Source organism: Felis catus, chromosome C1 (assembly GCF_018350175.1).
Source record: "Felis catus isolate Fca126 chromosome C1, F.catus_Fca126_mat1.0, whole genome shotgun sequence".
Classification (NCBI taxonomy): Eukaryota; Metazoa; Chordata; class Mammalia; order Carnivora; family Felidae; genus Felis; species Felis catus.
In genome coordinates this window covers 5,221,949-5,248,824 of record NC_058375.1, presented here as the reverse complement: position 1 = coordinate 5,248,824, position 26,876 = coordinate 5,221,949, and the positions used below count along the sequence as shown (strand labels likewise).

Genomic DNA, 26,876 nt, shown 5'->3' with positions numbered 1-26,876 from the left:
ATACCCCTTTGATCCTCAACCGATGACATTAGACTAGTGGATCCGGGACCCCTTCATCACGGCAGAGGAAAGCGAGGCCCAGAGTAGTGACGTGACTTGTCCAGCGTCGCTCCCAGGCTGCCCCTGCACCCGGCGCTCGGGGCAGGGGGGGCCCACCCCCTCGGTAGGGGCACCGCCTCCTCACCTGGGCAGTAGCAGCGTAGGACCCCGGGCTGAATCAAGGACGCAGGCACTGAGATCTGGTCAAACAGGCAGCTGTAGTTATTGCTGGCTTCTTGCCACGGGCCTGTGATGAGAACCTTCACTCCTCCCTGAGGGAACAGAGAGGAGCAGAAAGGAACATCAGCCGGAGGAAGGGACGGGGACGCAGGCCTTCCAGGCTGCACTGCTCCTGGGGGCAGAGGGTGGTCTGCGCCCCTGCCCCACGTGTTTGGTGAACATGCAGACTCTGGATTCCGGCATGCCCGGCTTTTGGGAACCACTGTGTCAGGATGGCAGCGGGAGGAGGAAGCCTCTTGGGGCGGGGGCGGAGGGGACCCCCGGATGCTCCTTGCCTTCCTCAGCTGGCATCCAGCATGGGGGCCAGCAGTTCTGACCCCTGACCCTCTCCCATGTGACTTTCTGTTCTAGGCAGAAGGGAGCACAGAGTTTTTCAAACATCTTCAGTGTAGGATGCACCTGAGAAGTGGCCAGGCAGGCGGGGAGCCCCGGAGGGCAGCGGAGGGAGGGCTTTTTCTGTCATTTACTTGTGGACAGGTTTCTGGAGCCCCGAGTTTCGAAACCAGGCCTGAGCATGTTAGTGTCACCCCAGGGACAGGGAGTTCTGGTGGGGAAACAAGGAAATCTCAGGATCCCCAGGGATGGGGCGGTGGGGCAGGGATGGGAGGTCGGGGACATGAATGAGAATGGCTGCAGAGATAGAAAAATGGGGGAGGAGGGCTCAGAGTTGGAGGAGCTCAGAGACTGTCCTGAGCCAGAGAGGGGCTTAGCGCTGGAGGCTGGGGATGCTGGCCTCTCTGGCTCTCCCTGGGTGGGCCGCCCCAGGCTTTGTCCACTTTTCCCAGCAGGGGGCCGGAACGTGGCAGGACAGGGTTGAGAGCGCCACCTGGTGTCCAGGCTGCAGAAGACTGAGCAGCATACCTACTTGAGACTGGCAGTGGAGGGGCTGCTGGGTGCAGGCCTGAGGCCCCCATTTCCCCCACCTCTCCAGGTCAAAGAGGCCAGATCCCAGCTCTCCCACTTCTGGCCCCTGCCAATGAGACACTCTGCCACGCAGTCACCAGTTCTTGCGTGGACTCTCCTGGGCACTGGCCCATCCCTGCCCCGGAGGGACCCCCAGCATCAACACAAGGCTTCCCCGTGGGCTACCCACAATGATCCTGGAACCCAGACCTGGCCCAGGGCTGGCCTTGGGCATCAGCAGCAGGAGGGGGTGTTTCCAGGGATGAGGTGAGGGTGTCTCTCCCTCAGCCCAGCACAGAAGGGGATGTCCTGGATGGGCAGGTATTCCACCTGTGCGCTGGGATGGGCCGGGATGGTTTTGGAGAAGTCACATTAATGCTGGGCCACCAAAGGCTGGGGGCAGTGGAGATAGCTCAGGCCCGGAGCCCAAAAGCAGGAGGTCTGCCCCTGCCCCTCAGTAGCTGTGTGTCCTCAGCCAAGTGGCCCAACCTCTCTGGTGGCCCTTCTGGCCTTAACATTCCTCGGTTCTGATATATGGCTCCATAGGGAGATCTGGAGCTGTCAGGTGGCATTCTCGGGCTCACGGGCTGGGGGCTGGGTGCCGGCTGGGAGGTGTGCCACATGGCACAGGTAGAACCTCGGGCCAGCCCAGGGCAGGATCCTCCTTGGATCCTAGGAAGCGGAAGAGCAGTGGCTTCAAAAAGCCACAGACAGTTACCATGTGAGAAAAAAGGGGAAAAAAAAAAAATAACCCCAATCAATAGTTCCTGGCGTGAAGCTAGGACCGCTGTGAGGAACAAAGAACTGTAGAAATTACTGGAGAACATCGGGACCTTCTCCATGGAAACTGCTGTAGGATGGGCTCTGCGTCCATCAGTTCAGGGGGTGGTTCCCATGGCAACGCTCGCCTGGCTGTGCTTGATCTGCCGTGACGCAGGCACCTGACGGCTCTAATTGCAGCTTCCTCTGCCTGGTGCAGCCAATGGAGGAACGTGACGCAGAGGGCTTGGGGGAGGGGCGGGCAGCAAATGCCATCTGAGGTCTCTGTGCCCTGGGAGTCCTGAGATAAAGGACCCAGACTTCAGATGCACCCAGGGCAGATCCTGGGGCCGAGGGGCACCTCCAGTCTGTGTGTGTGTGTGTGTGTGTGTGTGTGTGTGTGTGTGTTGGTGACCAGCTGTGGCTGCAGGGGAAGAGGTGGATCTGGGAGGTGGGAGGGAGGAGCACTCCCGGAAGAGACGGCAAGGTGGCCTTGCCTTAGCCTTCCTGCAGAGTGGATTTTAGAGCTGGGCCAGGGTGCCCAGAGGCTGTTGAGCTCAAGCTCACACAGCCTAGGAAGCGCGCCCGAGCCGACAGCCACTGGGGCCTCTGCAGAGGCCTCGCCGTGAGGCCACTGGGTTCCAAAGGGACCAGCTGGGGGGCATCTGTGCACTTTCCAAATCAAATTGAATTTGAGTTGCTTTTGTTTCCTGGAAGCCTCGAGGGCTTCTGGAAAACCAGGGCTGGACGCTCCTTCTCGGAGGTGACCGGACCCACATTCTTTCCCGCTCCCGTGCTGCCCTCGCGTGGCAGGCTGCTGAACTGATTTTCCCTGAGGTACGATGTGGGCACCTGCCGGTACTGGGGTGCAGAACAGGGGACCAGTCTGCTAATAGCCCCTCACTAGTGCCCCCAGGTCCATGGAGGCCGGACTGCGGGCCTGCACACATGCTGGGGGCCGGCGTGCACAGGTCGAGGCTGGGGAAAGAGGGTTCCTCTCCCCTCCCGACAGGTCCCTGTAGGACTCGGGCTCCAGGCAGCCTTTCAGGGTCCTGAGGGCCAAACCTCCCAGGCCTAAGACCTGCAGGGCCTCCAGGCTACCCCTCTCGGCCATTTGCAGAAGAGGAAACTGAGGCCCAGGCAGCCAGGTCGCCCAGCTGACCCCTTGTGACATCCCCTCCCTGTCCCCCAAGTCGCTTTCTTAAGCCCTGTGGGGGGCAGGCTGCTGGGCAGAGCTGATCTGTCACCCGGGGTGGGGGTGACACGTGGTGCCACTGAGCTCAGCATCGCTGACAGGGTCAAACTGAGCCAAACCAAGAGGAGGCCTGGTCAGAATCTTCCGGATTCTCCTTCTTGGGGGAGGGGCAAATGGAGGTGGACGGAAGAGGCAGGTGCTGCCTGAGTCTTTTACTCGGTCCTTAACAACAACCCAGTGAGGTAAGAGCCGCCATGGCCCGGTTTAGAGACAAGAAAGGCAGCCACCTTGCCCAAGGCCACTGGCTAGTAAGCGTGGGGCACATGCCATCTGGACCCAGACCCAGGAACCCCTTAGTCTGGTCCTGACTCAGGCATCACCCCGGGGAGCCCCTCAAGCACGTGGGTCTGTAACGTGCACAGGTTCTGGCCAGCGTCCCTGCACTGCTCGTACCTGGAGAACCTTCTGTGGCATCTGTATTCCTGCCTTGATGCCCCATGAGAGTCACAGTCTTTCAGGAGCGCCCTTCTCTCGGTGTAGTGGACAGCAGCCCCTGACCCTGGTGCCCAGGGGATGTGGCAGTGGGACCAAGGAGCTGTGGGCAGCCACCTTCCTGGGAGAAAGTGCCGACCTGGGCCCCGCGGTGACTGGGCTGCTCCCCAAGCACCTGTCAGGCGGGCTGGGAGGAGTCAGGGAGTGTGCCCCAGTGTGCAGCAGGGCATTCGGGAAAGCTCAGGCCACTCTCTGTCCCCTTCCTATGCCATTCTATCTCAGAGAGAAAGCCAAGGTTTCTTCCTTAAACACTGTGCCACTGTGGCAAGACCTGGGTTTTCTGGGGGTGGGGCGGGATTCCGGCGGTCCTGGGCTTTGGAGCAGTGACGCTCAATGTCAGAGGTCAGCCTGAAGGAACTGAGGTGGGGGGGGGGGGCAGTAGGCCGGGGCTGGGCGGGGGAGGCCACAGGTGGTGGGAGATCCCGGGTCACGTAACATGCCTTTGAGGTCGTAGAGGCCCGATTTACCCGAGAACGTTTCACGGCTGGCTTTACGGGACTATACCCTTCTCCTCAATTTGATGGGGATTTGTTTATGTTTTGTTTTGTTTAGCGAAGCAAATCGGGAGTAATGGACATGGATGATCTATGGTGGTGCTTTCTGAATTTGCTTTGTTTTGTTTTCGCAGCCCTAGGACGTTTTTTCAAAACAGGCATAAAGCAAAGCAAAACTGTCCGTGGAATCCTAATCCGCAAGCCAGGTTCACAGCAGACTCTTATTCTGGCGGGAGCGGGAGGGCCACCTGGCCCCCAGGAGACCCTTGGCCTTCAAGTGGAGTCTGAGAGCCGGCGCTGGACAAAGGCCATGGGGACAGAGGAAGGGGACAGCTTTGTATGGTCCACAGCTTCCTCCAAAGGGCAGCCGCATGCAAATGAGCCTCCCTGAGCCGAGCGAGGGCGCCGGTGGGCGGGTGGGGGAGGCCACGGGCGGCCCCAGCTTACCTCTGGGTAAGACCACTCCGGGGAGTAGTCGGTCACCATGAACACCCGTCCGCTGTGCTGCAGCATCCCCAGGGTGCCCTGCGCTGGGGTGGTGGAGACCACCTCAGCCACGTGCATGTAGGCCATGGTGCCAGCCCCGCCCTCGGCACTGGTCAGCTGCAGGCTCCCCTGCTGGGGGCTACAGCAGGGCATGCACATCTCCGCCTGGGCGAAGGGGGCGCGGGCCCCGTCTTCCGACTGGGAGAGCGCCGCACCGTCCCCCGACACCAGCTGGTGCCCATAGATGGTGCCGCCGCCCCCCTCCACGGAGATGAAGTCGTTGATCAGGTCGGAGAACTGGCCGCTGAAGGAGATGTCAAAGTGGTCCAGGCTGAGCTCCATGCTGGAGGCGTTGGCGAGGCCCGGCTGCGCCACCGGGTAGAGTCCCTGCACCACGCCGCCCGGGAGCATGGGGACCCCGCCGGCGCTGCGGATCACCCCGGTGGTCTCGGGCTGCAGGTAGTGTTCGGAGCTACAGGCCTGCAGCTCCCCAGACTTGATGAGGCCCTCGCCCCCTTCGGCCACCTGCGAGGTCTCCATGGTGACCTCCCCTTCCGCAGCCATGGCCTGGAAGTTGGCCTGGAACTGCATGAGGTGGAGGGAGGAAGCAGACTCTATCCGTGTCTCCACGTGGCCGCTGCAGGAGCTGGTTTGTGACGAGGCCTCCGTTTTCACCGTGGGCATCACAAAAGTGCCCCCGGACTCGCTCAGGCTGCTGTGGGCGTTCTGCTCGATGGGGAGGGGCTTGCTGGCGTCCTGCAGGAAGAAGCTCGGGGAAGGGGTCTGGTGGACGTGGGGGCTGCGGCCCGTCTGGCTGAAGCCGGACGCGTAGTCCTTGTTGGAGTCTATTGCACTGAAATCCATCTGCTCCAGGGTGGTGCTGGGACTCAGGCCGCCGCCCGACGGCAGGAGGCTGGAGCCGGCGCTCAGGGTGAGGGAGCTGGAGGCCGCGGCTGCCGCCGAGGAGGAGTACGCTTCTTTGGCCATCTGCTGCTCGAACGACGTGTCCTCGGTCTTAATCTCCTTGGCGAGGACGGTGGTGAAGCTGAAGCCCCTCTCCACTGGTGGCGAGTGCCGCACGTTGGTGCTGACCATCTCCGCTTTCAGGCCTCCGCCCCCGTACGTCTGGCCCTGCTTTGGGTTATTGAGGAAGCAGTCAGGGTCGAAGTTCATGGTGGTTTCTGGGATCTTCCGGCCACCGTCGAGGGTGGTGGAGAGGACCAGCTCTTCGGACACGTTGGTGGGCAGCATCGACAGGCTTTCCGAGCCGCCCGTGGTGGGGAAGGCGAACTTGTGGCCGTCGGAGCTCACGGCCAGGACGAGGCCCTGAGAGGCGTCGGGCGAGAGGAGGTGGTGGTTGGGGCCGGTGGTGGGGGACATGGTGTACACGGCCTCGTTGGTGACCTCGGACATGAACACCGTGGCGCTCTGGGACAAGCTCCCCATCACGGAGGCCACGGCCATGCTGGACACGCCCGTGACCGCAGGGCTGTCCACCATGTCCGGGTCGCTGTTGAGCCCACTGCTGATGGACACGGGGGAGCTCTGGGTGGTGTCGGGGACCTCCACCTGGTTGGTGGACGAGACCTCCGTGCTGTTTTGGTGCAGCAGCACGGGCTTGGCCACCTTGCCGTTCCTCTTCTCGCGGCTCGGGCCCTTGCTGTGGCTGTGCTCGTGCTTGCCCTCGGACACGTCATTGTGCTGCACCTCCGAGTGGCTCCCGTACCCCCCTGTCCGCGGCTCTACCTTCGGCGAGATGATCCGGTGTTTGGCACTGTTGCACTTGTGGTGAGCGCTGCTGCCCGCTCCTGCGGAACGAGAGGCACACGACACACGCATGCGCGCGCACACGCACACACACGTCCACGCACGCACGTGCAAACAGAGAGTCAGAGCCGGGGCCCCCGTCGATCGTGCCCCTGAGCGGCTGGGGGCCCAGGCAGGCCACTGACCCCTGGGGCTGGCGCGCCACCCACGCGCAGGGTCGCGGGGTCTCTCACGCGCCCTATGGAACCGCCCTCCAGACGGGGGGGGGGGGGGGGGGGGGCAGGGGGCGGGGCTTTTTCCTTGATGCGCTTTTCCAATGCTAGTGATAGCGCCTCAGGACATAGGCGGTTGGGAAGGACAAGGGGGAGAGTCTGTCATCCTCCAGGAAAACCCTTGCCGCCTTCAGAGACAGACACCATTTACCGAAACAGCTCTTGCCGGCCAGGGTGGGCGGTTCAGCCCAGAAGGGAGGCCGCGTCCCTCTCCCCTGCCCCAAACCGGGCATGCCTGTTCGGGCTGCGCAGTGGTTTCTTTGCAGAGAGCAAATGCACTCTCTCTGCATTCGCTCTCGGGCCCCAGGACCAAAGAGGGTTCTAGACTTTGCTCCAGAGGCAGAAAGGTATCTGCCCCCCTGCCCCACTTGGCCAGCCTGGGTTGTGTCCTCAGCTCTTGGTGGGTCAAAATCCCTCTAAGACCCAAGCAAAGGCAATGCCTTAACCGCCCCCCCACCCCATCCCAGCTCAGTGGCAGAGAGGGAGAAGCTCTAGGCCGAGGGTCTCTGGACTCTGGCCGGTCTCCCCAGGGCTCTGCACGCAGTGGCCAGGTTGGCTCTTCTCTCTTCTCTCCCCTCTGCCATTATTTTCATTCCAGCTGATAAGGGTCACCTCGCTTTTGATAAAAGGGTGACTTCTCCCCTGCGCCTATTACAGCCTCACCACCATTATTCCTAAGTGCGCAAAGACTTCTCAGGGAAGTGACATGACCCTCTAATGGAAATATCTAATTAAGGCAGAGAAGGAAATGGAGAATGCACATTCCTAAGAGCAAATATCATTATCAGAAAAACAGGCACATTAGGACAGGGAGTGCGGGACGCTTTATATCCTTGGAGGGGACAGAGGTTAAGGAAAGAGGTTCAGCTCGAGTGGTCCCATTGACTCAGGGCTGACCTCCGGGAAAAGCCCGTCTCAGCCCTGTGCCCGGGCCCCTGGGCTTCCTGACGACGATACCCAAGATGGTGGGGCCCGGAGGGTACCTGCTGTGTGTCCATGAGGCCTGGAGCCCCAAAGCCTTGCACTCCCCAACTCTGCTGCCCCCATTCCTAGAGGGACCTGCCTCTCTGGAAACTGCTCTCTCCTGCCCCAAGTGGGCAGGACGATGGTGAGTCAGTCCTGGGTGCCGTCCTGCGCTGTCCCCTGGCTCCGGGCTGACCCCGCCCCACCCACTTGACATCCAGGCCACCCCTGAGGAGGAGAGCCTCACCCTCTGCCTGCAGAGCCCCCCCTGCCCAGCTGCCCCCCCGCCCCCCCTGCCCCCTGCCCCTGGGAGCCCCGCTCACCCAAGCTGCCGGTGCAGAGGCAGTTGTGGGTCCGAGGCTGCGGCTTGGTCTGGTGACTGTCGAGAATCTGCTGTACCAGCTGCTCCACGGAGAAGCCTGAGCTGCTGTTTCCGTTGCTGCAGGTCCACTTGATGCCGTGGACTGTGGACAGAGAGGGGCAGGGGGGCGGTCAGAGGTCACGGGGTGCAGGGGCAGGGCCTGGGAGGGGTGGGACCTGGGCCCTCCCAGAGCATAGCCCCCTCTCTGCTGGGAGGCTGGCTCTAGGGGTGAAGTGATACACATGGGGGGGGGGAGGAGGGAGGACGGAGGAGGGAGGGCCAGGCTGCCCCATGAGACCCCTACTCCCACTGGGAGCTCTGTGCTCTTCCTCTGCCTCCCCTCCTCCCTTCCCTACGGTGCACCCTGGGGAGCGGACGACCTAGAGGTTTGCTTCTGTTTTCCCGAAGTCCAAGTGCACCAAAGCGTTTCTTCAAGGGAGGGAGGGCTGGGCCTCTGAGGGCCCTCCCCCACCCCCAGCTGCAGGTAGTGGAGGTTTGCGGAGGATATGGAGGCTACGTGCTGGGCTGGATACCCCACCCCCCTGGAGGGGTGCTTCTGATTTTTCTCACAGGACTTCTCGGCCTCAGGGGCTGCAGGCCAGGCTGTGGGGGCACAGGGGGCAGGACTGCAGGGCCCACATGACCCGGACAGTGGATGCCCACCGACGACCAGCCACCTGGATGGCCAGCCCTGGAACTCTGTCGTCCCTGCCATCGGGGTGGGTCCACAGGATGACTGAGGGTAGAGCCCACCCTGAGCACGCCTGCCTGGCAGGATAGGGGCCGACAGTCTAAAATAAACTGACTTGCCAGCTGGGCCTGCGGACTGATGGATTTCACACCCACTGCTCTGTGGTCTCACCAGGAGCAGACCCGGCCGAGAGGTGGCGTGTCGGGTACAGGGCACAGCCCGGCCCTCTCCGGTGGCTGCTGGTGGGCCAGGTTCCAGAGGCAGGGAATCCATAGCCCTGGGGTTGGAGCCAGTGCCCAGGGCTCTCAGAGGGACCCGGCTCGCCGTGAAATGGGGCGAGTGGGAGCGGGTGGTCCGGGAAGAGGAGCAGGGCAGGGTCATGCTAGGCAGAGGCCAGTGGCTTTGCCAACGCAAAGACGACTTCCTTTCTCCCCTGGCGGAGCTCCTCTCACGCGGAGTCCAGGGGAAGAACGGTCACAGTGCCCAGTGTCTGCCCTGGCTCTGTGAGGCTCCAGGAGGCAGAGGGTCTACACAGAGAGTAGGAGCTGGGTCAGATTCAGATCTGGATTTGAGTCCAGGTTGCAGTCTTGCTGTGTGAATTTGGGCAAGTCTCTAAACCTCTCTGATCCTCAGTTTCCTCACCTGTAAAATGGGAATAGGCTAGCGTGTGCCTCATGGGGTGGCCAGGAGGAAAGTGCATCCACCTGCCCGGTATTGTTGTGCTGACCGTTAATGACGACGATAATGCCGGCCTCGTTCCACGGCCTGGCCGATGCCCGTGGGAACTGGGCTTGGGGGAGGAAGCTGCTTGCTGTGACGGCCCCCGGTGGCTCTGCCTTGGAACGCCCTGCAGAGAGCTCCATGGCTGCCGTTGCTTGTCAGCACCTGTATGTAGGGCTCCAGTCGTTTTTCAGAGAAAACCCCTCGTGTGTGGGTTCTGATGTGCTGGGAATCCCGCCAGGTGCTGCCTTCCTTGTCCGTGCACCTGCCCCAGGTATTTGTCTGGTTCTGATGAGGCCCGTGGCCCTGCTCCCAGAGGGCCCTGGATTCTGGTGGGTCATCACGAGGGGATGGGGGCTTGCTGAGTGGCTTCTGTCCCTGAGCCAGCTGAGCTGCCTGGAGTCGCGGTCCTGGGTGCCTGTTCAGAGTGCTGCGTGATGGGCATGTGCAGCCGGGGGCAGTGCTGGGGTTTCCGGCCTACTTTTCGCTGCCTTGGGATCCCTTGGGGAGCTCTTCGGCAGCCCCAGGAGGTCTGTGATCCTGCTGGCTCAGGCCCCAGCTTGTCCCCCGGCAGCCGAAAGGGAAGGCCCAGGCCAGGGCTTTGCAGACCTCATTATAGCTGTGGGACCCTTTTCTCAAATAAACCTCTGCCTGGAAATCCAATATGGAAGACAGATAACAGCAGAAGGAGCCTGGTCAAGGCAGGAGTGAAGGCCAGGGTCCACTGGCCTGGCCTCGTGCCCGGGACCTCTTGGCTGAGGATCTTTTCTAGACTCCTCATTTTATAGAGAGGAAAGCAGAGGCTGGGGTGGTGGGTGGGCAGAGCATGTCCCGACCCCTGCCCCAGCCCAGAGATTATGATATCCTTGGTCTGGGGTGGTGCCAGGCTTTTTTTTTTTATTTTCATTAAAAATTTTTTTTTAACATTTTTAAATTTATTTTTGAGAGAGAGACAGAGACAGAGAGACAGAGTGCAAGCAGGGGAGGGGCAGAGGAAGGGAGACACAGCATCCAAAGCAAGCTCCAGGCTCTGAGCTGTCAGCATAGAGCCCGACGCAGAACTCGAACCCACGGACCTTGAGGTCATGACCTGAGCCGAAGTTGGACACTTAACTAATTGAGCCACCCAGGTGCCCTGCCAGGTTTTTGTTTTGTTTTGTCTTTTTAAAGCTCCCAGGAGTTCCTCACGGGCAGTCAGGGTGGTGAACACACACAGCTCTGTCCTCAGCCTGAATTTTTACCTGCAGGTCTGGGAGAGAGCAGAAGACCTTCCAGAAACAGCATGGCCTCTCCTACCTCTGGGAAGGACTCAGAGCAGATGCTCACTGCAAAGGCAGACCAAGGTGTTCTCAGGAAAAACCCCACCTGGGTCTGAGCTTGGCTCTCTGGAGAGAGGAACTGTAGGGCATCCTACAGGCAGCCCAGTTGTGGGTCTGGGGGGGTGGGGTGGGGTGGGCTGTTTTATCCCTGGAGTGAGTGGCAGGCACCCCTGCTGGAGTCTTCGGTCATTTCTGAGCCCCGCTCCGCTCTGCGCTGGCAGCGGCCGGCTTGTCCCAGGCTTCCTCTCCAGCCCTGCCATGCGGGCGCACTTACAGCGTTCTTTCTGCCTCTTGCTCCCCTCCTTCTGTTGTTAAGGTTATAAAATGAAAACCCAGTGAAGGGTGACAGATTGCAAGCAGAGAATTTCTGGATGCTTAATGCAAATTGCCTACTGTCTTGGCACATTCAATATGCAGATTGCGTCCCTCCCCCTCCAGTGGGGGCTGGGAGAGAAGCCCCCTCCTCGGAGCTGGTGAGTTGTTAGTACTGAATATCAAGTACTATCAAGACGGCTTTTAACATGTCATATGCTCTGCTTCCCGACACGTAATGAATCAGTGGGAAAGGAGATTTCTATGGGAAAAGAGCGTTTTATGGAGGGAAGGTTAATGAACACGTGCGCTGGCCTTCTGTCTCCAGCCCTTCCCTCTTTGCAAAAGCAGCAAAATGGAAACTGCATTAAAACTACACTTGATTAAATGCAAGGTCATGACCTGGGGGGGGGGGGGGGAGGGAGGCGGGCAGGGGAGAAAAGGGAATTCCCAGCGAAATAACCTCCTGGTGGCTCTGGGTCACGTTTGTCCCCTCTGTTTGCTAAGTCTTGGTGGAGGGCACCGGGCTCCCAGTTCCCCAGCCATCAGCCCCCCATCCATCTGCGGCCACCTCAAGTGGGAGGAGTGAAGCTTGAACAGAATCCCAGGGAGGGGGGTCTCCCACGCACAACCCTGGGGGGTGGCCCCTGGAAGGCTGGGCAGGGGAGGGTACCACTGGGGGAGAGAAGGCAGGTATGGCTGGGCCAAGCCTGGAGTGGCCAGGAGGGCCCCACTTTCCACTGGAAACTGGGGTATTCGGGGTACTCCTGTGCCACCCCCCCTCCCCCCGCAGGGGTCCCGCTGCTGCCCTGGGACCAGCTATGGCTCTGGCTGGGCTGCCGGCAACATATCCTGCACGAAGACTGGCCTGCAGAGCAGGGGCCGGGGTGGCTGTCACAGGAACCCCCAGCGCACTCTGGTGCCGACCTGGCCTGTATTCAACACTTACCCTAATTACCACCCATGGCTAGGCAGCTACAATCCCACTAATATGAGTAATCAAAATGAAACCAATGACAGCAGCATGTGGCCATGCTTTGGAGAGTATCTTCTGATGAACAATTTACCCAAGAGGCGGCCAACCACTGGGAAGAGAGTCATTGGGATCTAGGAGAGGGGGCTGGGGACGGGGAGGGGGCTCACGGCCACGTGGTGCTGGCGGCTAGCCATGGCCTCGTGGGTTACGGTTGCTCCGGTCCAGCCTTGGGGGTGGGGGGTGGGGCGGAGCTTTGGCGAGGCAGGCTAGGCCTGTCACGCCCTGTAAGGACAGAATCGCGTGCCCCCAAATTCTTAAGTTGAAGCGCTAACCACAATCCGACTGTGTTTGGAGATAGGGCCTTTCAGGAGGTCACTGAGGTGAAATGAGGTCATCAGGGTGGGGACCTGACCTGATAGGACTCATGTCCTTGTAAGAAGAAGAGAGACGCCAGGAATGTGTGTGCACATCGCGGAGGCCATGCGAGGGCACGGTGAGGGACAGCCGTCTGCAAGCCAGGAAGAGAGGCCTCACCACAAATCAACCCCACTAACACCTTGATCTTGGACTTTAGCTTCCAAACTGCGAGGAAATTAATTTCCATGGCCAAAATTCCCCAGTCTGTGGTGTTCTGTTGTGGAAGCCCCAAGAGCTTACTGGCGGGAGCCCTAGAAGCCCCCAGGAGAGACCCAATCCTGCCTTGTGCACACTGCACACTTAGTGTGTGTATATGTGTGTGCACGTTCAAGAGGCCCTGAGATCAGGGACTTCCCAGAACCCGGCACTGCGCTAGGCTCTTTATATGTTGACTACGCTGCAAAAGGACACGAGTAACAATATTATCCGTCCCCTCCGGGGCATTAACGTGGACAGGGCATTGGGCAGCGGGTCTCAGGCTGTGGTCCCAGAAGCAGTCTGACCACCTGGGATCCTGTTAGAAATGCTCATCCCCAGGCCCTACCCAGACCTATCGAATAAGAAATTCTGCTGATGGGACTTAGGTCTGGGTCTTAACAAGCCCCCCAGGGATTCGACGGTGGCTCAAGTTTGAGACCCACTGGTCTAGAGGTTATGTCTCTAATCCCTCAACAATCCTTTGAGGCAGAATTCTCGTCCCATTTCATTAACATGAAGACCAAGACAGGAAAGTCGCATGACTTGTCCAAGGTCACACAGCAGATAAGTGGGGGTGGGGAGCGGTTGCAGTGTCTAGCTCTTCCCATTAAGCCACCTGCCTCCCAGGGCCTCCCTCTGGGCAACCCTCTGGGGACCAAAGAACGGCAGGAAGGTTAATTAGTGACTGGAGGAGAGAGAGCTACTCCTTAGGAAACTGAACTTCCCTTCCAATCATAGCTGGACTCATTTCTGAGGGACAGGGTGTCCAATTCCCCAGGTGGTGACCATGCAGGAGACCCTGGGTCCTGTGGCTGGGCCAGGTGTGGTGCCCCGGCCCGCTGCCCACCCTGACCGTGGAGGGGGCCAGGTGGGCACCCGGGCAGGGCCATCAACCCGGGGCAGGAAGTGGGAGGTGGGACTTGCCACGGACCTGCTCTTGGAATGGATGTCAGCAAGAGAGGGAGGGGGTCCTGTGTGAGGAGCCCATCCCTGCATCTACCCCCGGGCTGCCAGGGTCCCCAGAAGCTTGCTTGGCCTGGCTTCTCTTGGCACACTGGGGTGCGCTTAGGGGACGTTTCTACAAAAGACAGGAATTCAAAGAAACAGTCCTCCCGGAGAATGAGGTATTTGTGAGGACAGTGATTGGGTCTGAGACAGGGGTTCCTCTTCTGGATTTCCAGTCACTGGGGGTGGGGTGGGAGGGGACTCACTGACCGGGGGTCCCGGGGGTACCTGCAGAAACCACAAACGTCCATTCCTGACATGGCTACCCTAAGCAGCCGTGAAACTTCGGGAAGGGCAGGGCGAACCATTGAGCTCAATGTCCCAGCTAGCTGTATAGAAAGAAGAGCCTGTGGGGACAGGCTGGGACATGCTGGCCTGGGGGAAGGGGCTCCAGCTGCTTTCCTCACATACGTGTGGCCTTGGGAGGATCTTTGATTTCGCATGGCCTCAGCTTCCTCACGTGTAAGAGGTATGCTTTACCTGACTGCCCGTCACTGTCCCCAAGGGACTTCAGAGACAGATACGTGAGACCCACACCCAGGATTCTGATTCGACGGTGTCATTAGAAGCTCTGAGGCGGGCCAGGGCAGAGGGCTCTGAGACCTCCTTTCTGCTCTGAAACATCAAGCCTGGAACACTTCGGAGAGGAGCTGGACAGAGTCAGAAACGAGGACGTGGAAAGCACCGCCCCCCTCCCCCCCTTAATCCCATAGTGACTCCAGGAGCTGGTGAGAGCTAGCCGCCTGTCCCTGTTTGCTCTGTGGGGCAGAAACTTCTACAGGTGTGACAGGGCACTCTGGCTGGAGCTTGGGTCACTACAGCAACTCCACAGACAGTGCCTGCTGGAGCCAACATTTGGCCTTCTCTGCACGGGAGGAGATTTCTTGGTATATGGCATACGGGTGACAAATGGAATGTTGGTGACAAAGATAACCACACCTGCCCCCCCCCCCCCAAACAGAGGCCTGGTGGTGGTGGTGGGGGGTTGTTCCTTCCTCCTTCCCCATCAGCCTGGGCTCATCCCCTACTCCTGCCCAGGTACTCAACACTCAGTAAAGACCCATAAATAGGGTGGCCATTTAGCCTGCTGTCCAGACCGGTCACCTTGGAGGCTTGATGGGGTGCTGGGATCATCTGGCTGCACAATGGTATAAACCGGCCTGTTCCCAGGCAACCCTGGACGTATGGTCACCATACTTAGGAACCACGTGATCGAGGCCGGGGCGGGAGGGAGCTGGCCACGGCCACGTGCCTCTTGCGTGAATGAGCCCGTTTGGATTCCTGCGAGTTGTTGACACTAAGGCTGTTTCCATGGCAACAAGGTCAATGGGAACTAGCAGGCTCTGAGAGTTTCGTCTTGACTGTTGACGGGAATAAAGGCCCTCCTTCTGATTCCCGGGTTCAACTGGATAAAAATCTTCATTAGATTTGACGTCTCATATCCAGACACACACATGCTGTCCCCTTGCCCCATTTCACCCTCAACTGTCTTCTCCTACTGGGCCTGAGGACATTTCCAGAATCTCACTGGGAGGAGTGCAGGGGCTGCGCGGGGGCAGGACGGCGTGCACACGCAGGGATGCAAGTGCTGAGTCCCCAGGGAGCTTGTAATTCCTGGTTCTGGAAGTCTGGGGACGTGGGGCTTCAAGACCCCTCCCCTATCATCTTCTATGGTGGGGGGCACCTTGTTCCGACCGTAGACACGCCGTGGAGAAGGGCAGGGGGCCTGAGAACGTACCGCTTCTTCTGGGTGGGAGGGACCGGGAGCCGGTCTGAGCTGTCCAGGCCACATAGGGATGGGCTCCTGAGCCCTTAGCCTCCCGGGCGACCTCTGATCTCCTGGGGGCCCCCCATGTCCCAAAAAGCAGCCCGGGCCGAGTGTTTCCTTGCTAAGCGGGTCCAGGGGTGGCATTGAGGAGCTGGCGGGAGGCTCTCAGACTCCCGATTTGCTAAGTGCCACTGTTGCCAAGGCAGGGAAGTCTGCGCCCCGCTAAGAGGTGAACGTGCCCGCCGCCCCGGTTGTGTAGCGATGTCGAAGCCCAGCTGGCCAGGAGAGAAGCTCCAGCTGTTGTCCCACATCCAGGGAGCCAAGTGGGCTCTGGAACCTTCTCTCCCCCTGTTCAGGGGTAACAGCAGACCATCTCCCAAGGCCCCACTCAGTGGCAGAGATGGTAGGAGTGACCGGCCCAGCGGTGCCTCCTCCAGGCCACTGGCAGTGGGGGCGGGGACCACGTGGGTTTCCAGACAGCTTCCGTCTCGCGGCTTTCGAGACCCTGGGCTTGTAGGAATCCTGGAATCACATGCCTCCTCCTCACGTCCGGAGGTGGTACCTGCTCGCAGGACGGCAGGTGCCGCTAAAAGGCTAGCTGCCTCTTGGCTCCTGACTGGGTGGACCAGAACCTTCGAGATTCAAAGAGAAGCTGAAAATCTGGAGATTTTAATATTGGCAGTGAATTCTAAGTTTCACAAAACCAGCCCCCGGCCCCGAGCAAGGCTCTGTCAGCGCAGGGTGGCAGCCAGGCGCGGGATGTGGGTGGGGCTGCTGTGTCCTCAACACGGGCACAGGATACACTCCATCCGCGCACACGGAATTAGGGGCTGGTGAGGACAGAGCCAGGATTCTGCAGCAGCAGGGGGTGTGAGGTGCCCAAGCAGCCAGGGAGAGACAGGAAATCAAAAGAAGTATTTCTCTTTCAGTTTTCCTACTTGGGGGCCAGATCAGCTAAACACAATTTAGCCTGAGGGAGAGAGGCACATTTGCAAAACAAGCCCGGATCCTCTGAGCAGAGCAAGGAAAGGAAGCAAACCCAAACCCGCTTGCCTTTGATGCCCCCTGTCTGCTCTCCTCTGCCTCGGGGTGGGAGGTGCCAGGAAGGCGCGCTGGCAGGAGCTGGGGACATAAGGGGACCCACTCTGCCCACTCCCCGTGCCAGTGGCTGCTAACCAAAGGGATAGCAAAATGGGCAGGAAAATCTTTTCCAGGCCTTTCTGTACTGTCTTCACCTCCCCCAGTGACTCCAAATCCTGTGGACACAGGCAGGGAGCAGGGCAGAACCTTCCAGATCTCACAGTTCCATCCACCGATGAGTGTCCCTGCTCTTAGGGACAGAACTGCCATCCTAGGCCCTGGGCCTGCCATGGGGACACAGATGTGCTTCCATTCATGACATCCCCACGTGTCTCATGAGTTCAAGTCCATGAACGTCTGGCAAGACCCCATTATGTACCTGGCTCCAACATGAAATTCAACCCAAGGAAACTTCTAGGGTAGCATATCTCCACCAAGAGTCTATGGGAAGACTTCACAGGACTACTTACACACCCAATCCTTTGTGCAAGTTCAAGACAGGCACTGTCTCCAGCGCCCGCTTCCCTCCCACAAGGATTGGAGAACCAACTAATGCTCAAAGAGGGCCACGACCCCAGCAGGGGTCTGACCCTGATCTCCACAACAAGGATCCTCGGTGGGCCTCTTGCTGGAGCCTGCTTTAGGATCTCTCAAAAAGCATGAGAATCTTATCCAGACCTGTGGAATCAGAAAGTCTGAGGGGCTGGGGTGGGGGGTAGGACAGGAGCCTGCCTTTGATCAATCTGCCCAGGTAGTCTCGATGTCGACCGCTGCTCCCGGCACCGAGCCAACATCTCTGCACAGGCTTTGCGGGCGTTGGAGCATCGGGTGGGGAGCCATGCAGCTCTGGCTCCCCTGAGCCCCAGCGGCGGTCAGCCTGGCCGTGCCCAAGCTCATTCCGGACTCCTGGTCCCTCGCTTCTATCCTGAGAGCGTAACTTTAGAGCAGGGACAAAAGTGCTTCCAAGTGAACATTTCTCACCAGAAAGAAATCCTCCAACCCTTTCTTGCAACAGACCCCCCTTCCCTTGGCTGTTCCCCTGCTCCCCTCCCATCTCGGTGCCCCTGCCTGCAGCTACGTGGGGGACTTACTTTGCTAACTGACTCAACACCCACAGACTCTGGCCAAGACTTGGGGGATGCTTCCCTTGTCAGGGAGAAGCTTCCAGCCCTTTGGTCTTGCTCCAGCTGGTGATGTCTCATCAGGATAGACTGAGTCAGAGAGGAAAGGCAGTTGATGTGCTTCTCCCTGGGGCCCCTTCTGCTCGCTCCAGCCTCATCCAGAGCCCAGCGCTCCTGGATCCCGGAGCAGGCCCCAGATGGCCTCCCATCACACCCCAGACACTAGGCCCACAGACAGGGCGGCACAGTGCCCCCACGTCCCCAGGCGCCTGACACCTGCTGCGTGCGGGAAGGGGGGTGGGTGGGTCTGGCTACTGCAGAGGACTCACGTCTCTGAGCCGCTCTGCTACCATGGGCCACCAGGTGGCGCTAATCGACCAGGAAAGGGGATCCGTGAAGGGCCAGGAAAGGAAAGCCTTTGTTGATTTTACTTCTTGATATTCTATAATCACCAGGATTACAATCTAAGCAAAAAAGCAAAACAAATAAACACCGCCCCTCTTACTGGATCTTTGGTCTTTGTCTGGAAAATTATGAGAAAACAACAGATGCACTGATTCTGCAACCAAGGCTTGGGTGTTGAAACAGCAGAGCCACTCGGACAGGTGGGGAAAGGGGTGGGGGGGGGGGTCTGGACATTGAGGGTTCTGTCGGCTTCAAGTGGGGGTGGGGGTGAGGAGTCCCTGGGAGAGGTGGGTGCCTGCTAATGAGCCCACTGTCCTCCAGCCTCTCTTCCGGATCAGCTACTCCTCAGTGGTACGGGGTTCCCTGTCTCCAGCCACTCTTGCCTTCGCTGGGTCCTGGGGACTTGCCGCGCACGTCGTGTGGGTGCAGGCCCTGGGGCTATGCAGGCTCCCCAGCTAGCCCTCCTCTTGCCCACCCAGAGGTCTTGGGACCCTGGGAAGGCAGTCCGAGTAGAGCCAGACCCAGAGGTGGCTGGTGGAGCCACCTGATGATCCCTGAGGCCATGGAGGTCTGCAGGAAGGTCCGAGCCTTGCTTGGTGATGCAGGGCCACCTGGCCGGCCAGGGTGCTCGCCTGAACGGGACAGCTGGGGAACGATCCCTCTTAGGGTAGGGCTGTGAGTGTGGCTTAAAACTCATGCCCTCATCCCTCACTCTGGATGGCGTAACCTTATCTACTGCTAGCTGGGAAGTGGCCGGCAGGCCTGTCCCCTCCCAGGCTGCCAAGGAGTGGGACCAGGCAGAGAGCCACCGATGCTCCGAGGAGAGGATCCCTCCAAGGGCGCCATCTGACTCCCTGCAGCTCAAGTAGAGCCGAGAGTAGAAGGTCCAGGGCACAGCGGTTCAGAACCACTGTGGTTCTGGGCGGCCAAGGATCACCGAGCAGGCTCCCCACTGGGTTGGCGGGACTGTGGCACAGAGTGCCCGTTCTTCTCCACTCCAAGTTGATCCGGGAGGACAGACTTCCACCTGCCCAGCCCTTTGCTCACACTGTGGCAGACTGCCGGTCCCAAGCTGGTGCTCCCTCAGACCAGCTGCACTGGAACAGACCCCAGAATTTCCAGGAGGAGACATGCTGAGCTTTAGGTCATGTTCACTAGACTTCTATAAACGCCAACCCTCAGACGGGACCCGAGGCAATCACTCCCGGGCCTTGACCTAAGATGAGCGATTCTCGGTTGAGGCCCTGCAGGGACAGACACCTCAGGCTGAGCTCAGCTCCACTCAGCTCCGAATGACTCACACACAGAACCCTGTTCCCCAAAGTATGTTGGGATGGTAGCGCTTAGCAAGAGACTACACTTCCCAGACTCCTTTGCAACCAAGGGCAACCGTATGACCGAATTCTGACCCATGACATGTGAGTGGGAGTATTGTGTGCAACCTCTGGGCCCTGTTCTTGAAAGGAAGAAGCTTGCCCTCGACTTTGTCTTCTCTGCTTCCCACTGGTCGGGACGCAGTTGCAATGGCAGGAGCTGGAGCAGCCATCTTGGACCATGAAAAAGAGGGCAACACCTGGTTGGCAGAGCAACTGGCCGTAGGGAGCCCAGGTGGCTGATCCCCAACACTGCATCGTTGCCATACCTACCTTGAACTGCTATGTGCACGTGAAATAGCCTTCTCTTTTGTTTACGCCACTGTTCTTTTGGTCTTTGTCATGGCGGCACCCATATTCTAATTGCCACAGGAGGGATGGCAAAAGATGGGAAACATTCTGGGAATTCCTATCGGATACCTTAATTTTCGCCCCCACCCCTGTCTTCTTCTTCTTCTTTTTTTTCCCTTTTTCTTTAATTCTGTAAGAGGCATCCCTCATCTGGCAGATGGATGGGAAAAGCCCCCATGAGACCAAACGGCACAATTGCGAGAATCCAGGTAGGGTTCCCAGCATCAGTCTGGCTTAGAGGCCAGCATTTGTGAGGTTCCCGGGGTCCGGGAACAATGAGCCCCCCGTCTCGCAACAGGTGGGGCGAAGGCTGCGGATCAGAGTTTCCCTTCACCACCGAGAAGCACAACATTTTGATTAAACCACTGACAGTTCTGCCGCAGGGCAGAGAAATTTGGAAACATCAGGAAATCAAACTGTGAAGTCTTTGAAGGAATGTGATTTATGTGAAAATGTGATGAAGCTAATGTGTTTGGCTCCAGCGTCGGGTGGCACGCCTGATTTTGGAGCCGAATCTGATGCCTTCTTGGCTCCCCACGCACCACTGCTCCCCCCGAACGCGGTGCCCTACGTGTGTTCCAAGACTCATCGCGTGCAAGGCTTCGGCTGGAGCCTGACTTCCAGGGCTGTGTTTCCAGGCCGTGTGCATCTGTAACCACAGCCACACACACACATGCACGCTTGGTAATTGCGCGCGGCTCTGCTCCCCGCCCCCAGACACACCAGCGAGCCAAGTGTTATTAGATTTATGGGGAGTTTGTTGTAGTTGTACATAATTTTCTCGATGCACTGCAGACTTCCAAGCAGGCATCCATGGCTCCCTCCAGTTAAGCATCAGAGGCTGACTCGGGTCTGCTTTGCACCCCCTGGAGTTCATGGAGCTTAATCCCTTTGCCCCTAGGGACGTGGTGTTCCTGTCTGACACGGGCAGGCTCTGTATGGGGGGTGTTGCGGGGCAGGTCGAGGCAATGAGGAGAAAAAAAGGGAGCAGACGGAATAGGAGAAGAGGGACAGTGGCAGTGGGGTGGCTTCCAGGAGAAGGACCGTCTGCGTGTGCTAAGAGGCATTTGGGAGAACCCAGGCCAGAGGTTCTGACTGTGCTGGCCACCTTGAATGGCATCTGTTTCCCCGGGAATGTGCCCTTGGCTGCCCTCTGGCTAAGGTGGTCTCCGGAACCTCCCGGGAACCGGTAGGAAACAGTGGCCCCAGCCTGCAGAGGCCCGGGAGCTGAGCTGGGCCCGGCGGAGCGGGCTGGGTACTGTGGATCTTGGTGCAGAGGCTCTGGATTTTTTCTCCCACTTTATAGAAGGGACTGGGGTGCGGAGGGTGACGGGCCTGAGGTCCCATAGTGAAGCCGTCACAGAACCAGGACGTGTCCACCTCCCGGTTCCCTGGCTAGGACCGCACTGCCCTGCCCAGGTGGCACTGGTGCCCACTGAGCCTTTGCTCAGGCCCTGCCGATTCTCTGTCAAAGAGGAGGCGTGAATGGGCCCTGGGAGAGGAAACCCAATGTTAAGTACAAGCACATGTAGACATCGCCTCAGTATTGAATTGGAAGGGGTGGACAGGCCGGTCTGAGGCGAGGACCCCTGGTGCCGTTGCCCTGACTCCCCGGACCCCCAGGCTGGCCTTGGAGGGCATCTGGGAACAGCTCTGGCTCCCCAGGCCTGGACACTGGGGGGCCTCTGTCCATTGCTCAGGTCCCTGTGGGGAGTGGCCCAAAGCTGGGCCCAGACACTTTCCACTCAACCATCCCACAAATATTTACAGGGGGCCTTTCACGTGCCCGGCGCTGTGCAGGGCCCCGAGGGATGGTGAGAACAGGAACGATTCCTGGGGATTAGCTGCTGTGTCCTTCAAGTTTCTAGGTGTTGTGCAGAATACTGAAGGGGCTAGAGCGGCCCCTTCTGGTTAAGCGTGGGAGGCTGACTTCAGTCTGATGTCTTCTGGGAGGTCCCGAGAAAGCTGGGTGGTGGGGGTGGGGTGTGAGGCCGGGCCAGTAGTCGGGGGCAGGGCCTGTGGAAGAGGCGAAGTGTATGCTGACTTCATGTGGATAAGGTGGGGTGAGCAGAGGAAGGTGGGGAGAGCGACCCACCCTGGGGACACCAGGAGGTTTAAACAAGACGGGTGTGTTACACCTGCGGTTCCGGAGGGTTCCATGGGATGCAGCCTGAGCCCTGGAAGCCCCTGGGCCTCCTAGTTCTAGATTCCTGGCAGCAGGGAGCAGGGCCTGGGCGGCTGGGCTGTCGGCCTGTTGGGGGTCTCCCTTCCCTTTATCTCCTGTCTCTGGCCCACTTTGAGAATGGGGGGTGACCCCCCAATCTGAGCGCTGAAGGACTCTCAGGGTTAGCTGGTCACTGCGGACGCTATCGTGCCTCGGCTCGGATACTCCTAGTGATGGGACACTCACGGCCCCCCAGCAAAGGACATCTCAGTTGCTCTCTGTGTATGGTGTCCATCGGCTCCTTCCCTGCAGCCCCCCTTCCAAGGGTAGCACAGATTCTGAGGGACCTGGTGACCCCTTCTCTGAGGTCCCGTATGGTGACACATCTTTGCGTTGAGCCTCAGAGGTCGGTGTCCCAGAGCCCTGGGCCCTGTGCTCTGGACGGGCCTTCTCGGGTCTGGCAGACCTGTGTCTGTGCTTCCTGAGTCCAGGCGGCAGGAGAGGCCAGCGAGAGCCCCCAGCGGCTGCCCGTGGAAACGAGACGGCAGCCACTGCCCAGCTCTCCAGACTCACTTGGTGTTCCGCATTCAGTGATCTGCACCTGACAGATGCTTCAGAGAACATCACTTTGCTGACAAAATGAAACCCAGCTAATTCCGGTCATCTGCATGCCACCGAGTCTGGGAGTTGGGGCCGGAGCCTCGCCGTGTCCAGGAGCAGATGGGCTGGGGGCTGGAGGCAGGCCAGCTCTGGCCAGCCCCCCCTCTGTCTGTCCCCGGACAGCCACTGCTCCCCCGTCTGTGGCCCAAGAGGCCGCAGTGCAGGGCTCTCGTGGCCCTGTTCCTTGCTTACGGGGCCTTGTGCCTCTGAACCTCGCTTTTGTCATCTGCAACGTGGGGCTGACCTTCTGTGCCCTGGCCACTGTGTAGGGGGCTTAGAGGATCAAGTGAGAGTAGGCTGGGGGTGACGCTTATGAAAAGCTACGTTCGCTGTCGCCCGAGCAGGACGGCCCCCGGGGACCTCTGCCCCACCTGCTGGGTGCTGGCCTGGCCTCCAGCGCAGGACCCTGGGCCAGGTGGGCCACAGCTACTCACACATGGGTTTCAGCTGCCCAATGAGCTCCTCTTTTGTCCATTTCGCCCACTCCTTCTTGTCGGTGTTGATGGAGCAGAGGATGGGGCCACACGGCTTCCCGCAGTCCTCGATGGCTGGGACGTTCAGATAGTGCACCAGGACGATGTCAGGGTTCTGCGGGGAGAGCACAGAGACTGGCAGCATGAAGGAGGCATGGAGCCCATCCAAGGGTGCCCCCCAGCAGGTGCAGACAGGCTGAGCATCCCGACACCAGGCTTTCTCAACCTGGGCACTGCTGACATTTGGAACCGGATCATTCTCTGGGGTGGGACTGTCCTATGCACTGGCTTCCACCCACTGGATGCTTTTAAACCCTGCCCCTCTCCAGTTGTGACAACTACAAGTGCCTCCAGACATGACCCATTGCCCCCTGAGGGACAAAACCACCCCCAATGAGAACCACATGGACTGATTTGTGTGTAACCAAGGACCACACACAAGGCCACACATATCTCTCGTCTGACATCTGGGACTTTATGCCAACAGCTGCCCAGGAGCACTGACCCCTGTTCTGTGCTTTACACGCATCTCCTCATCACAGTGTGCTGGATGTCCACCCCAACAGGCATCATTACCCTCTTCCTCCCCGGGGGAAACAGAGTTCCCAGACGCCCCTGTGCCCTTCAGCCTGTGGGCTTCTCCCTGGAGGAGAAGCCCCCTCAGCACATTACTTCTGGGCACCAGGAGAGCCTCTGGAAACTCCTCCTGCGAAGCCTTAAGAACAGAAAGAACTCTGCGTGTGAAGGGCTCACTTTGTCCCCAGATGGTTCTATGGAAATGGGTCAGCCTCTTCCCATGAGAGTCTATTCAAAACGCCCTCGGTCCCTTTCTGCCCACCACTGGCCCCGATAGTGACACACTGAGGGGACTTGGTGGGGACTTGCTCTTCTCTGCAAAGAGCATGTGCCTTCCATGGCTTTCTGTGGCCTTCCAGAAGGCAAGGCCATTTATTTGGGCACATCAGGCCTGACAGGTTTGTTAAAAAGAAGAGAAAAGAAAGAAAAGAAAAGAAAAGAAAAGAAAAGAAAAGAAAAGAAAAGAAAAGAAAAGAACAACCCAATCATATCACTTGGTAATGCATCTGGATAAATCCAGAAACTCCTTCTACCCCAATCAGAAAGTATCGCTTAAACCGTAAGGAAATCTATGACAATGTATTAAGATGCCCCAGGGAACCAGGGAAAAAGCCATGTGGAAGGTTCCATCCCATGCTTTTCCCCAGACCTGTCTCCTCTGCTCTTTTCCGAGGGACACCCGACCACAAGTCCTGGGACCCCAGGCACGGAGGAGGCTGGGTCTGTGGCTGCCTTTTTCGATATGGTCAGAGAGAGTAATAAATGTGTGACTCAATCAATGCATTCATAAATAAAGACCCAAGACTGCACCATGACCAGGGCAACAGAATAGACTGGCATAATTTAAAAAGATTTTCAATAAGGGTTGAAACATAGAGTTTTTTTCTTGCCAACGCTCAGTTAACCAGGAAATTAAATCAACACGAACAGGAGCCTTCTCGTTAATGGCAGCTTTTGTGGATTGCGGTAATCATGCTCCTTAATAATAATGATAATCCCTGACATCGGCACGGCACTTTATTCTTTTCAGAGCACTTTCCAGCCATTATCTCATTTGGTGCCCGTGCTAGCCGGGGAGGCTGGCCCGCCGGGCTGGGCTGGGCAAGGCTGGGCAGGGCGCCCTCCGTCTACAATGAGCAGACTGGAGCAAAGTTGTGACTTGCCCAAAGCCCTGCGCTTGGCGAGGGACAGAGCCCGGGCTGGAAGCCAGGGCTCTGACTCCAAAATCAGGTCCTGCCAAGACATCTGGTGGCCTCTTTTTTGCCTGGGCTAAGTGCTTTCCCATTTCATATTTCACTTTATGCTTGCCATACGCCCACGAGGTGGGTGGGTTGGGTAGATATGTTATGCTTATCACCGGAATGGGGTAGCCAAGGAGAAATGGGGTGATACACTCAAGTCCCTGCCCTGTGTTCTTCCTATCGACACACTGGCTCCCCACGGTCGTGTCTGGACGAGGGGCTGCTGCCTGAGCCTGTGCCTGGCCAGGTGGCAGTTCCCGCCACTGAGCAAAAGGGGAAGGATCAAAAGTCTGCAGGGGTCGGCAGGCCACCCAGGGCCTCCTCTGATCCCAGCCCTGGAACAGGAGCTGGTCCCCGCGGGAGGGAGCCAGGATGCCAGCCACCTGCGAGATGAAAGGGCCGCGGCTTCCTGCCCCACAGCCCCGCTGAGCTCAGCCTGGGTGCCTGGGGGAGGCCGTGGGGGGCCAAGGCGGCGGGAGGGCAGGCAGGCAGGGGCTTGGGGAACAAAGGGCGGCTCTCACCCTGCATCCAAAGCCCAAGCTTGGGTGCTAGACTGCCTGGGACTCTCCACTTTCAGGAATCTCTGTCTCTTCTTCAGGCCCCAGCTGCCTTTCTGCAAAACCAGCTTCCATCTGTACTCTGAGGACAGGCACGAGGATCACTTCCTCCTCCAGGAAGCACTCCCTGATACCTTGCCCTCTGTACCTCTACAGATAGAAGTTTGTGCCTTCATGGTCTGTGTGCCCCTGCCCCCTCCTTCATCTCCTCAACCACACAGATAATATCCGGCAATGACGGGTGTTCATTTATCATTTGTAGAATTGAATCAGGCTGTCTTGGGACAGTCTTCCCAGACTTGTGTCCCATCGACATCTGGCTCCAGTTTTCTGGGTCTACAAAGGGCAGAGAAGTCTTTCCCAAAATGCATTCCGAGGAGGCTAAGAGGCAAGACTGGTCCTTCCCTTTTCCTGGGTCTGAGGCCTCTTTGAGAATTACAAAAAAGAAAAATTGTTTTCCCCAAAGTTTATTTTTGAGAGACAGAGAGAGAGAGAGGCAGAGCGCTGGCAGGGGAGGGGCAGGGAGAGAAGGAGACACAGGATATGAAGCAGGCTTCAGACTCCGAGCTGTCAGCACAGAGCCCGACGCGGGGCTCAAACCCATGAACCGTGAGATCATGACCTGAGCTGAAGTCGGACTCTGAGCCGACTGAGCCCCCAGGTGCCCCGACCTCTTTGAGAATTTGATGAAGGCTGTGGACATTCCACTTCCAGCTTCAAACACCGCCCAAGGCACATCAGCCCTGCATTTCAGGGGTTCGCAGATCCAGTGGTCCCTGCACCCCACATCTGTAACTACCGGCTTAGGGATTCTAGATCCACCATGGCTCCCGTTGGATCAAGGAATATGCCCAACGTGTAGGTCCCCTTCCTGGGAGCCTTTGCTCTGGGCCTGTGCTTCTCAGTGGCCCTGATACAGCTGGGGAGAAAGTACCAGCCCCTGAAGGTTCAAGGCGTCTGGGTTTGGGAGTAGGGGACGGGAAGCAGGCAGCATTACCGTCTGTGTCTTCAGCACAGATTCTATCCTAGGGCCTGGGGTTCCTGCTGCTGAAACTGCTGCCCTGAATTCTAAGTGACGACTTCCTGGCGTGGGCTGGTTTTAAGACAGAGAGTGATTGAAGTATTTTTGGAAATTTGGGGCACACATCGCTTCTTGGCAACATTGCGATTTTATTCATTAGTTGTACATTTTATTGGGCGTTTTTGGCAGAAAAATATATTAGCCATAGAGTCCCAATGTATCAGCTTCATGGAGTGCTCATAACAGTGTCACATCCTGGCCGAGAGCTGCTCACTGGCCACGCAGGGTAGGCTGGAGAAGCGCTCAGCCATGCCCGGCTTGGGGTGGGGGGCCCGCCGAGGACACACCCTGGCTCTGGGACCCCCCGCCCCCCAGGACTCTGGGTTCTGGACCGATGTGGAGCCAGCCTGCCTTCGT

The 26,876-nt window shown here is 58.7% G+C and overlaps 1 protein-coding gene across 8 annotated transcripts in view; it reads right to left on the bottom strand.

Moving 5' to 3' along the window:
* The window catches only part of CAMTA1 (calmodulin binding transcription activator 1), an 850,500-nt gene that overhangs the window by 84,607 nt on the left and 739,017 nt on the right, over positions 1–26,876 (bottom strand). For all 8 annotated transcript variants that reach the window (XM_045035030.1, XM_045035028.1, XM_045035029.1 and 5 more), the window contains exons 8-11: positions 23,026–23,179; positions 7,994–8,134; positions 4,630–6,476; positions 185–311 (exon numbers count right to left, since the gene is read on the bottom strand). In XM_045035030.1, the coding sequence (XP_044890965.1) occupies positions 185–311; positions 4,630–6,476; positions 7,994–8,134; positions 23,026–23,179 (2,269 nt within the window). The remainder of the gene's footprint in view (positions 1–184; positions 312–4,629; positions 6,477–7,993; positions 8,135–23,025; positions 23,180–26,876) is intronic.